Source organism: Saccostrea echinata, unplaced genomic scaffold (genome assembly GCF_033153115.1).
Source record: "Saccostrea echinata isolate AGI-Se365-2 ecotype Australia unplaced genomic scaffold, CSIRO_AGI_Sech_v1 ptg000029l, whole genome shotgun sequence".
Classification (NCBI taxonomy): Eukaryota; Metazoa; Mollusca; class Bivalvia; order Ostreida; family Ostreidae; genus Saccostrea; species Saccostrea echinata.
The window spans coordinates 33,152,230-33,168,703 of record NW_026889778.1 but is presented as its reverse complement, the minus strand read 5'-3'; the positions used below and the strand labels follow the sequence as shown (position 1 = coordinate 33,168,703).

General features: G+C 32.9%; 1 protein-coding gene across 1 annotated transcript; it reads left to right on the top strand.

The window, feature by feature from the left end:
• The first annotated feature begins 2,777 nt into the window (after window positions 1–2,777).
• LOC133195213 (serine/threonine-protein kinase Nek1-like) lies at window positions 2,778–12,027 on the top strand. Its single transcript, XM_061331071.1, has 12 exons — window positions 2,778–2,876; window positions 3,972–4,244; window positions 4,373–4,473; window positions 4,837–4,939; window positions 5,029–5,136; window positions 5,358–5,631; window positions 6,940–7,008; window positions 8,254–8,349; window positions 10,495–10,527; window positions 10,675–10,729; window positions 10,952–11,052; window positions 11,827–12,027. The coding sequence occupies exons 1-12, from the start codon at window positions 2,778–2,780 to the stop codon at window positions 11,925–11,927; spliced, it is 1,413 nt and encodes a 470-aa protein (XP_061187055.1). The 3' UTR covers window positions 11,928–12,027.
• Window positions 12,028–16,474: the final 4,447 nt, after the last annotated feature.

Genomic DNA, 16,474 nt, shown 5'->3' with positions numbered 1-16,474 from the left:
AAATGCCCAAATTGGTAAATAAATAAACAACTGAATTGTAAGCATTTCATAGAAATACATGAAAATCGTACTCACGCGTTTTAAAAAGAGGAATAACTTTCCATTTTTTGTTTTGAATTTTCTTTTATATCAGCACTCATTAAAAACTCAGAAAAAAATTCATGACTGGATATGCAGCGTTTGACCATAGAAGAGCGTGGTAGGACAGCTGGTATGATGTCTGTATGGTGTTCTTTTGGAGATGTTTGCTTAAAAATAAAACGTTTTCAAAGACTGTTGTTTATTGAAAAGTACTTTGACTAGATTAAGGAATGTAAAAATGTCTTCCATAGATGACCACGACATTTAATAAAAACCACACGACTATACAAAACTGTACTGTAAAACAGTAGAAACCGGAAGTGTGATGGAGCGGCATGGATGTAAAAGCACTAAGTGACTTCTAGGTGACATATTAGACGTTTGAGAGATGGGGTCACCATCGTTTTTGCAACTTCTCTTACCACCAGCGGTAACCGACAATTTTATTTGAGCGCACAAAAGGTGTGGACTGTGCAATTGGCTTAGTTTGCGCGCAAGAGAGCCGTTTGAGGGTGTTGTGTTGAAAAAAAGACATCGGCAAATTCGACTGTAGAAAGCATGATGGCAATTTAAACAATTAATTGTGTCGATGAGGCCGATGTCGTATTTGCAGATGAATGATTAGAAATTTTGTCTAGAGTATATCCGTATGCTATCGTTGTCTGCGATTCCTCTGTTGTGGCATTATTTATGATTTTGATTTGTTTTTCGTTACCATTCCTTACAGTGATTAAAAAGAAAAAAAACCCTGATGCATGGGTACGTGTACATATTAATTAGGTAAGATGCTTAAGTTAACAAGTGATCTTTTCATTATTGTCATGCTAGCTATATTTTTTCCTACACAAATCATGAACTAAAGAGAAATAAAATTACTTACATTTTTACTTATGAACCTTGACCGAGTCTTCGCTTCCGTACAGAAGTTAAGGAGAATGAGAAATGAGTATAAATTATTATGTTTTAATCATTGTTGTTATCTTTCGTAGATATCAAGTCTAAAATTCACTTATCGCCAGTGGATTAATAAAACTGCTGTGATAACAACTTCAGGGATATGATCGCTGCTATAAAGATTCATATATTATAAAGTGCTTATTCCATCCCTATAACCTACATTACATTTGGCATGTCAAAATCACGAAAATGAGTAAACCAAGTTTTGCTTTTGATAGACTAGTATTTTGAGAACGTAAACTTAAGTCAAGGATATGTTTTAAACTATAGTTTTCCCTCAATGACACTAGATTCAACGATGTCAGAGTTTTAAAAAAAACTTCGCAAATTTAACACTCTTTGATTACACATTTAGAATAGTTTTCATTGAAATGAATATTGATATAAATATATATTCTTCTCTTGTAAACTAAACTTGTTTTGGTTTGCAGAAGTTTAAAATAGTTTGTTAATCGTAATATACCATTTATCAAATTTAATTTACATTTTCAATATTCTTGTTTATTAATGCTTCTTTGAAAAATCATTAATAATGCATGCACATTTTCTTCAGCAATTTTGAATGAGTGTAGCTTAAAGACCTATTTGGGAACAAGTAGTGCCTTATTTAACAGGTCGAGGAAACTATTTTCCGTGACGTCAGAATAAATTTACATGCTAAATGAGGCACCCAACGTGACTGGCAAACCGACCAATCAGCTAAATGAGTTGCATTATGGGTTACTACAAAATATACTACATGTAGGTTTCGAAAAGGCCAGTTTTTGAAATCGCTCTCGGAAAGACATGATGCATTTTTGCAAGCATTTTACACACTTAATATAATATGTACATCATTATCTACTAGTTCCACGCTCACATTTACATAAACATGTTTTACAACGGTAAAATTTGGGTTTTCTCCACTCCATTGTATAAGTCCGTTTGTTGACAATAGCCTGGCAGTTTTTCCCGTGCTGTACTATCAGTCAGTTTGAATTTCACGTGACTATTCCCTGGTCCAAAACAAATCGACTCTGAAGTGTACTCACGTATTGTCATTGTTTACCACGTCTACAACTTCGATATATATGCTACTCAATACACGTTCCATGATCAATGTACATGAGAATTAAAATACTGTACAGCAATAGATTTATGTTTTTTATAACTGCATTAACTTTTAATTTCAGTATAGTAAACAAATAACAAAGTAAGAACGAATAACACCAGTAGCATGGCAAATTTACGAATATCAAGTTATAAAAATTGGGTTCTTGTTTACTTGCGAAGACTTTGTGAGCGGTATTTCAACATTCTATTTAACTTGGAAAATTGACTTTGTTTGTTGATGTGAGCATGGAAAATCTTAATTAGTACCTATTCTTCGTGTTTTTCACAAAAACATTAAAAATAATTATTAGTTGACTTTCCCGCAGTCATTTGAAATCGCGTCCTAAATTTGCCTGACCCACGTGTTTGTAGTAAAAAATAAACATGTAGTAGACCATCGTGCTTTTCGGCTCATTCATTGGATTGGACGATTGCTCGCTGTAAGCACCTCTGTGCGCAATGACAACAATATCCATATATGGTAGATTCCTCGACCTGTTTAAAGAACCAGTCTATCAAGTTCGTTTCAAATCAACTTATTGATCGACACGGATATGGGGTATGGATTGCTGCCAAACAGGTGTAAAACGAGATTTTATTGTGAACAACAGCATTTATAGACGAAAACAACTGCTTTTGCAAATAAAATGTCGTCCTTAGACGATTATGATGTTCTTCAGGAAATAGGAAAAGGGACCTACGGTAAAGTTTACAAAGCTCGACTTAAAAGAGGAGATCGAAATGAGGCAAGTAATAAGCTATAACTGTATAATTTGTAAAGGACGTAAAGAAGCCGCCATTAACAGTTGTATATCTATGTAAACCGGAAGTTGTGTACAAATTCCCTTCAGATAAAAATAGAAAAAAAGTTTGTAAAGAGGCATTTTAAAAAAACCCACATGTGCCAATATTGACTTTTTTTTAAATTACAAAATCATTAATGTTCTTTTTAAATTATGCAGGTAAAAATAGCACAATAGTGGCCTCCGAAATTAACACTCGTAAATTAATTGTTGTCTTTATACTTTTTGATGGCGAATGTTCCAAATACCAGTGTAAAATATATGGATGTATTGGTGCATTATGTTTAATGATTCATTTGAAGATTTAAAGTTCTTTTCAGCAATCGTTTTGAGTTAGAGTTAGTCTCTCTTTTCTTATGGTATATATAATCAATGGTGAAAAATTGAATTCTTGTGTAAAGCTTGTAATAAAACACATTAATTATTATACTTTGATCATATCAATAATATTGAAGATGGTAACAGCTTGCTCTACATAGAAGATTGACATAAGTTAAGTGGAAATTTTAGTCATTGTAATTTAAATGAAATTTTTGAGATAAAAATTCTAAAACACACCGTAAAAGATAACAACAGAGTGAAGAATTTCCTCAAAATATTTGAATATTCATTCATTTCACTTGAATAAACGTTGGCTAATTTCTATGATTTTCCTTTTTTAATTGTAAATCAGTTTTTCGCAAACTCTACGTTCGTTATAATGAACTTATTTTTAAATACAACCTTTCGTTGGGTCGCGTCTGACATTTTTCATACCATTATTTCTATACTAAATTTAACTACGGAATACTCCGCCGTCTACCTCATCAATGCATGCATAGGGTGAGCTCACGGCTGGTGTGTCCAGTCGACAGGGGATGTTTACTCCTGCAAGGCACCTGACTCCACCTCTTGTGTTTCCAGGGGTCCGTGTTTTTGCCCTGTCCACGATTCGTTTTGTTAACAGGATTTATTAGATTATTTTCACCTTTTACTTATGTTTATTTCTTATCGAGCAACTTACATAAAATAACGAAAATTACTAATTATGCATTACAGATTTTTGCTATAAAGAAAATAGACTTCATCAAGGCAAATTCCAAAGAGCTGGAACAACTTAGGAGAGAAGAAGACATTTTAAAACTGTTATGTGACCAAAAGCATGAAAATATAGTACGATATATAGCATCTTTCAGTGTAGGCAGTGTTCTATATATAGTAACGGAGTATTGCTCAGGAGGTTCCTTATTCCATTACCTTTGTGAACGGAAAACTGGTCTGGAGGAGTACGAGTTTAAAATATACCTCGAACAGATATTAAATGGAGTAAAGGTATGCAGTCTTTCTGTGCTTGTATATTATTTTTGAGAAGAAACATGAATTAATTTTATTATTAAGTAAATGTAACGCCAAGACCAAATAGAACTCGCAAAGTAAGCTTTCTGGCACATCATTTTCAGTACCTTCATTCTAAAAAAATCACTCACCGAGATTTGAAAACAAAGAACATTCTTCTTACGTCAGATAGCAAGATAAAAATAGCAGACTTTGGAGTAGCCAAGTAAGTATATGACAGTCACAGAAACAACATACTCAGTATACTAGAAGTTTTACATTATTTAGAAAGAATTTAATTTGTTTTATCTGCAGATGTAGCTACGTAGAAAATTCCGCCTTGTCGAAGTAAATTACAAATAATTTATATCTAATATTGTGGTAATATTAATCAAACAGAAATTCTAGCACAAATATTCATATAGTAATGTGTGCGACAGAATATCTGCGCCATTCAACCGAAATTACTTTCATGTAATGTTCACTACAACTCCTTTGAGGATCTAATATTCCAACAATCACTAAAGTTACACAACATGGAACTGCTCTGCATTGAAAATGAGAAATATATTTCTTTTCATATTTTTAGAATAGTTGATACATGCAGCAAAGCTGCAAACACTGTCATGGTGGGGACACCACATTACATTGCTCCAGAGATGATGGGTGGAAAAGGTACATATGATGAAAAGGTACATGACTCATTTTATCCTCAGTATTTTATTGACAAAATAAATTAACATGTTAACTTTCAATTATCAAATGTATAAAATTACTGTAGATTGATATATGGGCCATCGGTTGCGACTGTTATGAAATGGGTACTTCAAATTACGCCTTTGACGGCAAAACTGCACAGGAACTGAAAGAAGCTGTGAGCAGAAATAAGGTAAGAAAAATCTTTTTGACATTTAAAGTTTTTGTTGATAACTTTGCTTCTGCGAAAGAATAAAAATTTTTTTTAAAAATTACGGAGAGTACGCATCAACAACATCAGCATCAACATTTACTCACAAATTAAAAACATATGCATACATTTACAGAATATACTTACTGCGTTTCCTTACTGATGGGAGTTTTTATGTATAATTCCAGTCTGATTTCTTACAGTTACCTAATATCAACAGTCTTCGATTTTGCGAAAACATTCAGAAAATGATAATTAGATTGCTTGCTCCGAATCCCTGTGATCGACCAGATGCTGAATTCCTGTTTAATGAAGTATCACGTCATCACTGCCAGAACATAGAACAACCATACAAACACCATAAAGAGACTCAAGTGTTTTGTCATTCTACAGCAATACCAGGACATGATGGAAAGAAAGTGTTTTTGAGTAGCCAAAGTTCTAATATATCAACAATTCCGCGAGGTATAAAAAATAGCTCTCAGATGCATGTTTAAGCATTTGCATTCATTTGCTTCCAATATATTAAGTCCTTCAATATTTTTTATTTAAATACAGTTTATATTCATTATATGAAATTATATTTTCAACATGACTCGCTTTTAGTCTTTTATTTTATACAATTTGATATCTTCTTCAGTAATTTGCAAATCTTCTTCAATTATACATTTTCTATTGCAGGGTGCAAATTCACATAAGAATAACACTTTCAAAAATAGCTAGATTGTGTGTTTCTTAATTAATATTTTGAATAGTCTAATATTAATAGTCTTACGGTTCTGTTTTATTTTCTTAATTTTCTACCAATTAGCAAAATTATTTATACCTTTGTGCAGCTAGACGCTTGTACAATATATATTGATGTTTTTAACCCTTTTGTTGTTTGCAAGGAGAAGGCAAAGAACCATCACAAAATACAGATTCTTTTGATGAAAAACAGAAAGGAGAAATGGTTTCTATTGAAGGTAGTTGTCTGTCCTTTGTTGCATCATTTGCAATTTGAATTAGAAATGACTGTTTCGAGCCCTCCAAATGCTTGATTTCAATCAAGTAATATTGGATTTTTTTTCTTCTCTCTCTCTCTAAATATATATTATATATATTGAATTCTAAATATTTAATTTGTTGGTTGTAGATAAAAACAAGTTGAAAATTGTAGCATAGTCTTTCCCTTTCATAAACAGATTCATAACAAGTGTTTTCTCATTCTGTACAATACCAGGGTATTAGTTTTTGAGTAGTCAAAGTTCTAATACCGGTATATCAACAAAATACCAAAGTATAAAAAAAAAAGTGTCACATGCATGTTTAAGCATTCAGTACTCGTATTCATTCATTTTGCTTCCAATACGTTAAGTCCTTTTATATTTTTGATATTACAGTCTATATTCATGATATGCAATTATATTTTAACATGACTTGCTTTTAATCATTTAGTTTTATACAAATTGATATTTTTTCAGTAATTTGCAAATCGTCTTCAGTAATATATGCATTTCTTATTGCAGGATACAAATTCACAAAAAAATAACACTTTCAAAAAATAGCTTGGTCTTGTTTCTTAATTAAAATCTTGAATAGTATTATAGTCTTACTATTTAACTTACAAAATACTCAGTCTACATATTTGATAAGATTCTCTTCACTTATACTTCTGTTTAATTTTCCTTATTTTCTCCTAATTGGCAATATTATTAAAATCATAGATACCTTTGTGCAGCTAGATGCTTTTGCATTACATGTGTATTGATTTTTTAAAACCCTTTTGTTGTTCGCAAGGAGAAGGCAAAGAACCAACACAAAATACAGATTCTTTTGATGAAAAACAGAAAGGAGAAATGATTTCTATTGAAGGTAGTTGTCTGTCGTTTGTTGCATCATTTGCAGTTTGAATTAGAAATGACTGTTTCGAGCCTTCCAAATACTTGAATTCATCAAAATTATATCGGATTTGTTCTTATTTCTTTGCTCTCTCTCTCTCTCTCTCTCTCTCTATATATATATATATATATATAATAGAGAGAGAGAAAGATAGAGAGAGTAAAATTGTAAATAGAGAGTTTGTTGTAGATAAAAAAGTCGAAAATTGTTGCTTAGTCTTTTCCTTTCATGAACAGACTCGTAACAAGTCTTTTCTCATTCTACAGCAATTCCAGGGTTTTAGTTTTTGAGTAGTTAAAGATATAATATATCAACAAAATACCAAAGTATAAAAAATTACTGTCATATGCATGTTTAAGCATTCAGTATGCATTCATTTTGCTACCTATATATTAAGTCCTTCAGTATTTTTGATATAACAGTCCATATTCATTAAATGCAATTATATTTTTAACATGACTTGCTTTTAGTCATTTAGTTGTGCAAACTGGTATTTTTTTTAAAGTAATTTGCAAATCGTCTTCAGTAAAATATGCATTTCTTATTGCAGGATACAAATTCACAAAAGAATAATACTTTCAAAAAATAGTTTGGTTGCTTGTTTTTTAAATGTTGAATAGTATAATAGTACGATTTAACTTACCAAATGATAGGTCTAGATAATAGATAAGATTCCTTTTACTAATACTTCTGTTTAATTTTCTTTATTTTCTCCTGATTAGTAATATTATTAAAATTATAGATACCTTTGCGCAGCTAGACGCTTTTACAATATATATTGATTTTTTAACCCTTTTGTTGTTTGTAAGAAGAAGGCAAAGAACCATCACAAAATACAGATTCTTTTGATGATAAACAGAAAGGAGAAATGGTTTCTATGGAAGATAGTTGTCTGTCGTTTGTTGCAACATTTGCAGTTTGAATGAGGAATAACTTTTTTGAACCTTCAAATATACTTGATTCGATCAAAATTAGAATGGATTTTTGTTTCATTCCTTTGCGCTCTCCGACTTTTTTTAAAATTCTAAATATTTAATTTGTTGGTTGTAGATAAAAACAAGTTGAAAATTGCGGCGTAGTCTTTTGCTTTGAACTGTAATTATAGAACCACATTTCTAATGAACAGGAGCCCTATTGTTATCACCATGTCAGTTTGTTAACAGAACAACTTTTAAACCAATAACTTTCTCAACACTAAGTTTAAAGTATGATTATTAGGTCCTATGCCATCAGCGTCAATATCGCCAAAAGGTGGAGAGCAAAACACGGATTCCTTTGATCAACTTAACAGAATGTCATCTTCTTCCCTCGAAGGTTTGATTTATTTATGTTGTCCAATCTTGAAAGCAATTAATGGTTTTAATAAATTACTCAGTAATGAGTCGCTGACTATCGGCATATAACTGGTATTGTCTGTTTTATTGAGTCACTAAAATGACCTCTGCTATCCGATTTTGTCTGTCGTCGTTCATCGTGCGTCGTGCGTAAACATTTGAATATTTTCAGCATCTTCTCTGAAACCGCTGAAACAATTTCAATTTCAACCAATTTTGGCTTATAACAACTATGGGTAATGGGGAACAAAAATTATGAATTTCATGTACCCTGACACCCCCCCCCCCGGGCCGGAGGGGTTGTGTGAAAAACACGAATACTAATGCAATCTTTAAAAATCTTTTTCTTTACTCTGGGACATCTAGCGGTCAAACTGTTGGCATAATTGTAACAAGCATTGAGCCTTCTCCCAACATTGTGAAATTCATGGCCCAGGGGTTCTGCAGGTGCTAGGGTGCTGCTATATGGATCACAGACTGAAAGTGCATTATTTCTTCTCTGCTCCTGGAAATAAATCAAACTAACTAAATACATGTACATATATATGATGAACAAGGGTGCCTTTTCCAAAATTATCAATTTTATGGTCCCTGAGTCAGGGGCTCTGACGTTACGGCGAGGCTCTATTGATTATATAATAAAAATGTGATTTTTTTTTTAAAACCTTCTCTGCTCCTGGGCATTTTTAAAACAAACTAAGTGCATGGTTATGATAAGCAAGGATGCCTCTTCCAAAATTGTGAAATTCATGACCCTAGTGTCGGGGTTCTGGTAAAGGGAGTGCTCTATTAATTGAATAGTGAAAAGCATAATTTCTTTTCTGCTCCTGGTTAAAAAGCAAAGTTATATTGAGCAAGGGTGTTTCTTACATTTTCTTTTTTAAAACTTGTGATCCCCATGTCTTCTGGTGTTAACCGGGGAAGGGGAGCTCTATTGTTAATATAGTGAACGTGTTAATTCTATGAAAATCTTCAACTAAGTGTATAGCTATGATAATAAAGGTACCGCCTCCAAATTTATGAATTTCATGACACCTGGGCCATGGGTTCTGGTGTAAGAGTATGGCTGTGTTGAATTTTGTAGCGAAAATGCATTATTTATTTGAAAGTCTTATCTACTCCTGGGCATATCAAAGGATTGATTGATTGATTATATGTTGTTTTACGTCCCTTTCGAGAATTTTTCACTCATATAGAGACGTCACCATATACCGTTGAAAGGTTTCAAATTTAAACCTTTACTCGGCACCCAGGGCCATTGAGCAGTGAGGGTTCTTTATCGTGCCAACGCCTACCGTGACAAGGGGCCTCGGGTTTCAAGGTCCCATCCGAAGGACCCGCAACCTTCACTTCAAAGTGCCGAGGGCTTGGCGAAGGAAAGTTGCTACCTATTTTTTTATCGACTTAGTTCAGTCGCGGCCGTGATTCAAACACGCGACCTTCTGATCACGGAGCGAGCGCTCTACCCATATCGGAGGAAAACAGAGTAAAAGTTTTATTAAACAAGGGTATTTTTACCAGATTTTTGAACATCTGGATCATTTGGTCAAGTGTTCTGGTCCTGGCCAGGGCTCTATTAATTTGTATTATACTGAGAGAGTATTGCCATTCAATTTTGATAATTAATCACTGTAATTAATGTGTTTGAAGGGTTAATAGAATAGGACAATTATGCAAGATTTTTATTGTATACTACAAAAAGTACTTTCATAGTTTTAATGATCAGGTAGAATTGTAAATAAGATATAAATAAAAATGAGTCAAAAATAACTTATCTTCTAAATATTCTTCAAAACTAAGAGAGGCCAATAAGACAGCGCTAAAATATAGTACAGCACTAATAGTTTGATAATAATCTACATGGTGATAGTGATAAATGGGGTACAGATTAGAAGTTTATTTAAGAGTTGTTACTGAATACTAATTATTTGATCCTGATTACTCTGTTTCTCTTGCTTTTGGGCAACAAAGCTTCATCTATCAGTTTACTTTATATTCTATGGAACCTCTAAATTGTTGTATTATACTCAGGTGACCGTTAAGGCCCTTGAGTCTCTTGTTTTTTGTTTATTTTTTTGTTTTTTTGTTTTATGTAATTTTTTTTTTTTTTTTTTTTTTTTTGCAGATTCGTTTAAGAGTACATCATCTAGTCGGAGTGGTAAACGTCTCTTATTATAATATCAATTAACTTTCGAAAAAAGATGTCAATAATAACTTTACCAAGACTTGAATTTAATGTCCATAACATCAATGACAATTAAGAAAAACCATACAAATTCAAACTCGCACATGTGTATTTTTGTAGACTCTCAAGATGATATCACCTCTCTGTATGAAAAATCGGTGCATAGATTTGACAAGTATGAAAATATTTTCTTTCTACATTTTCTTCCTATTTTTTTCTTCTTTCATTTTCAGGTTAAGTATAAGGCCGTAAAGGAAGGAGACCAAATACTTTTTTTTATGTTATGATATTAAAACCATTGAAAAATGTTGTATATACACAAAACCATCATTCATTCTTGTTATATTGACAACAATACTTGCAGGGATAAGATATTTTAGTTTTGATTTTGTTGTAGAAAACTATGCGACACATTACGCAATGCTGGAGGCCGAGATATCTACCGCAAACTTGGACAATTAATAATGGAGGAGTCTTATAGTGTGGACTTTGAAGTAAGTGTCAGATGTTTTTTACATATACTTTTGAAATCTGTTCTTATTATGACACCCTCTTATCAACAGATTTCCTATGTCAGAAATTCAATAACAGTTCAAATGTTCCCAAGGTAGGATATAAAGCAAGAAATCCGTCGCATTAATTATTTTTATACATATTCTATGGACACATGTACATTTATTGTACATGAAAATGTGCATCTCAACTGGACCAAGCAACTTTAAAAAATAATTTACATGCGATTTGTCAAGTTTCAATATCTGTACATTCATTATGAAACATATGTTGCAATATGCTAGCGCCTATGTAGACAACAGACGACGTCGTACGACCCACAACAGTTGAATCATTCCATCATAATTGTACGTCAATAAAGATGACTAAAGAAAGGTTTAAAAACGGTTTCTAGTAGAAGGTCTAATACCTATCCGTAAAACAGCCTGTAAAACATATGAATATGTTCATAGATTCGTATTTTCTGAAGGTTTTTTTTTTAAAAAGAAATAACATTGTTTGTTATCTTCACCTTTTTCATTTCCTAACAAATCTGGAAAGTATAATTTAATTATGCTGAATTTATAGAAAGCAAGACTACGATTTTGACTACAAATTACAATAATCAGGGTAAAACGTAGGAAATGTACGTGTAAGGACATAAAGAGTAAGATATTTAATCCTTTAGTTTTTCCATAATATTCCTCTCATTATATGAAAAACCCCCATTTTTTTAATTTGATTTAATTATCATTTTTTAAAATTCATTTCAGGAAAAAGTCAGCAGATTGCTTGGAGAAAGATTTGCTGCTTTACAGACTTTGGTGATCACGTTGAAAAATTTAGAGGATGGACTGAAAATATACTCTAAGAGCAATTAACTGTACAACTCTGGCATTCCTTCAAGAAGATAAAGATCCTTTGCATATAGGTTTTGAAAAATAATGCGAAGAAAATCACACTGCAGCAGAGCTTGTCTGAACACGGGCACAGAAAGAATTAAATAAATATTTAAAAAAATCATACAAAGAGAGCATGGTGCTTTGGAATTTTACTCCGATGTGAACTTTACAATTCCACTCAGCCACAACCAGAGAACGATTACAACATAAACTTAAAATCAATAGAAGTCAAAGAATTTGCAGACTGAGGTGAAAATAAGAATATAAAAATGACAAAAACCAACCTGAGCGTGAACTCTGAGGCGGAAATAAATATTCGAAAATCCTAAAAATGAAAAAAAAAAAACTATCCTTATAAGATATCTAAGGAAACATTCTGTAAGAAAATGAATTTAATTGAACAATTGATGATTTCCAAGTTTTTTGCATAGTTACATACTGAAAGCTTTTTCATGACTTTTCGCTGAAGACAATAAAAAAAACAGTAGACACTATGACACATGTAAATCTTAGAAAAATTCACAATTTATGTTTACATGTATCTCTTCATAACACAGTTACGGTCCACAGAAAACAGGACATCATTTACATCAAACAAACAAGTGACAGAAATGACTGTCATGGTGCTGCAATGCACAAAGTCTATAAGCCATGAATACTACGTACAGTAAAATGTAGTTTAACAATAGCAAACTTAAGTTTACATAGTAAACTATGGTTTATCACAGTGAATTTTAGTTTACAATAGTTAACCAAGTTCACTATTTTTAACTGAAATAAATACTGTTCACTGTGGGAGATCAAAATCCTAGTTTTGCTATTGAAAATTATATTATTAAGTTTTTTTAATAGTACATCAAAGTAATGAGAATTTACTTGTATATCCAATTACTTTTCCCAAAGATATCATGATTGATATGGACTGTGAGAGATACTAATCATCTAACTCTCATACAGTTTTTAATTAAAGTTTAAAAGTAATTCAGTTTCATTGTAAGATACCAAAGTAACATCGTATTGAAGAACTACTTATTATCTGTAGTCATTTTCTGTTAGGAAAAAGCTCACATATGCTGCATTGCTCTAAATCCATGGCAAATGAATATCCAATGTAAAACTTTCATACATGAAGCCAAAAGTTATTAAAACAGTAATTTTAATCGGATACCAAGCAAATCAACAGATTTGAATGAACAATATATATTATGTGGATGTGATTCTGATTTGAAACACTGGTTATTTGTTATTTTGTAGAATACTATAGTAATAGATATGGATCTAAATTATACCAATGTTCAATATTGTATTTTTGGAATATACACTATAGTTAGGGATATGACTGTATAAGTACTAGTTCTAGCTCTGCAGTTGTTCGTTTATAAAAGCCTGTATAGTGAAGTCGTAAGACTGATTGCTTATGGCCACGGTCTATCCCTTCGGTCTTGCTTTGATTTATATTAATTTTGTTATTTATATTTTCTACATAATATTGCAGCAATTGTGGCAAGCTTGTAGCAAATTAGCAGGATCGTAACATGCTCGCAGTATTGCAGGAATCTTTAAGACACCCTGAGCTTAAATAAATATTTCAAAGATCTTTATATCTAAGAACTTTAAAAACACTTATAACCCTATCCTAGCTATATAGATTGGGGTAGACGAGGTATTTGCATGACCTGAACAGGGGTAGGGAGTTACATAAGAATATGAAAAGGTGCAATCTGGCTGTTTTCTTGAAGGATTTTAAAGCTTTTCCTTGTACTTCTATATTCTTTTAAACACTGTTGATTTTGGAATAACATCATGAATCTACTTGTATACTCCGAGGGTGCAAAGATGGTACCATTCAGCCCCCTCCCCCTTAACCCCCCCCTCAATTTTATCTCTCCTTTCTTGACCTCTTTCTCCCTTCAAATCCAATTCACGTGTACCATATAAAAATGTTTGAATTTTAATTCATCACTTTAATAAAAATAATTAAAATATGATAAAAATTTTCTATGCACGCAAGTTTCTTGTTGGCTGTTAAATAAGTTCCCTTTCCTTTATTGTGACAATTTGATGCAATACATCTGAGTAAGTATGAAAACCTGCACTTTTTAAGAGTTAGGATTGCACCCTTTTACAACAACGTGCTTAATTTATATAATTAGAGATATGCTTTCTAGGTATACTAAACTTTGCCAAAAATCGTCTTGCAAAACATTGGTCTAGATCCACTGCAATCATAGCTGTAGGGGATAACTTTCTGATGAATCTTTTGATTCGTTGTTCCTGAACAGTTTTCACATATCAATTACATTGCAATATGAAATCTTATTTCTGACGTGTTTTATATCAGATAATGGAACCTTTCACACATGACAACATTGCGTTACCTGTTTATGTAAAGGCCCTTTCACAATTGGCGCACGAGCACTTTACAACACTTTGCGATCGGAATGTTTTAGCTTCGCACGAGCTCTCGCATACGTTGCACGATGTCTCGCATTCGCTGCATGCGTTTTAGTGGTCGCATCAAGTCTCCTCAAAATAGTGGACATGCACACTGAATGCGATCCAAATTATCGCAATGCAGCGCACGAACATTAGTACGAACGTCTTACAACGTTTTGTGTACTCGCAAGAGTGATGCACGATTTTTAAAGGTCTTAAGATGAATCGCAGATGTCTATGCGTGTGTTTTACGAATATGAGACTGTTGCTCAACGTGTCTCATGTAATCTTGCAACGTTTTACTATCATTGCATAACTTTTCAGCCTCAATTTGTCATGCTTTGCCACTAGTATATATAAAGTGTATAAGCATCTTCTCTCGCATTCAACTATATCAACTGAAGAGCTTCGGAAACGGCCAGTTTATATACCCCCTCTGACTCGCACGAGCATCCGTACCATGGAACGCATGAGCGCACGAGCTCCGCACCTCCAATCGCATTGGCGCAAGTTCAATCGTCCAATTACCTGATCGCTCGCACGATCCTTTCGCATTATCTTACAACACTCGCTTTCATTGTACAACAGTCGCATATAGACGCAAGATATATCGCAAGATTTAATGCACAACGGTCGCTTTAGATCGTGCGAATTTCGTACGAATACTTTTTTATATGCGATTTTTTGGCAACAGTTTACGATCCAAATCAAAAATTTTCTGTCGCACGAATATTTTGTCGCTTCTGCTCGTGCGCCAATTGTGAAAGGGCCTTAAAACATACAGTGTCATGTACATGCAAAGGCCATCAACTGATTTGGAAACTATAAGTAAACATCAAAATTTGAAGTCAAATTCAGTATTGAAACTCATTAATACATGTAGATTCTAAATATCCAGTCATTTTAAAGAAGGATTACTTTTTCACCAATAAATCTACAACAACAATCAAGCATTAATTTTCTGTATTGACCTGAGTACAATCTGATTTCAATGGCTGATTTAACCTTTAATTACTTTTCTTTCGAACTTCCTACAAACATTCAATTCGTTATTCCTGCAAAGTAAAATATGCTGAGTTCCTACTTATTGGCATCAATCCCACAGCAATTGCTGCAAATGTATGCAGCGGTAGAACGCTCGCTCCGTGATCGGAAGGTCGTGTGTTCGTATCACGGCCGCGACTAAGTCGATAAAAATAGGTAGCAACTGTTTCTTCACCAAGCGCTCGGCATTTTGATGAAAGTTGTGGGTCTTTCGAATGAGACCTTACAAACCGAGGCCCCGTGTCACGGTAACGATACGATAAAGAACCCTCACTGCTCAATGGCCCTGAGTGCCGGGTAAAGGTCTAAATTTGAAGCCCTTCATCGGTATATGGTAAAGTCTCTGTGAGTGAAAAAATATCGAATGGGACGTAAAAAAACACATAGGTCTAATCAATCAATAAATCAAATGTTTGAAGCAAATTTGCAACTAGAAGCAAACATTGTGAACAATACGGTATTCTTATGGCTTATTGCTAACTTGCAGCAGACTATAACAGACAAAACAGTTTGGTAAAAGATTCTAGGTGCCCTCACAATAAGGTGTCTTGAGGATATTTAACATTTTGTGGTTGGATATGGAATTCACGAGAGAGACAAAGTATTATTGATACTGAATGAAAGGACATGTTTGCAAGCATACTTCATTATCAAGGTACTTTTGATTACGATTTAAGGGAATGGGGTACAATTTTGGGAAGGTAGAGTTGGTAATAATTTGTTATAGATCCTCTTAATCTTTTAATTACATGTAACTATAGTAACACTTATTTATGACCAAGAGTTGCATGGCATAGGAATAAAAATTAACAAAAAATTCATAAAAAGACTTTTACTTTGATAGTATATAAAGTTAATCACATGTCCATTATAATAAAGACCATCTACATAACCGCCAGAAATGTTATTTTTGGCACAGACTGTGTACATCAGAAGCATATGCTGCATGAAAAATGATTTAAACATTTCACAAAAGACAATAAAAAATCTGGAGAAAAAAATTGAAAATCATAAGCTTGAAAATTCATGTTTAAAAAAAGAACAGA

Excerpts from the sequence above, each read along its gene's own strand:
- LOC133195213 (XM_061331071.1), top strand. The coding sequence starts at position 2,778 with ATGTCGTCCTTAGACGATTATGATGTTCTTCAGGAAATAGGAAAAGGG. Across the intron at positions 4,474-4,836 it reads GCAGACTTTGGAGTAGCCAA|AATAGTTGATACATGCAGCA; the intron begins GTAAGTATATGA and ends TCATATTTTTAG. Across the intron at positions 5,632-6,939 it reads TCCGCGAGGTATAAAAAATA|GCAAAGAACCAACACAAAAT; the intron begins GCTCTCAGATGC and ends CGCAAGGAGAAG.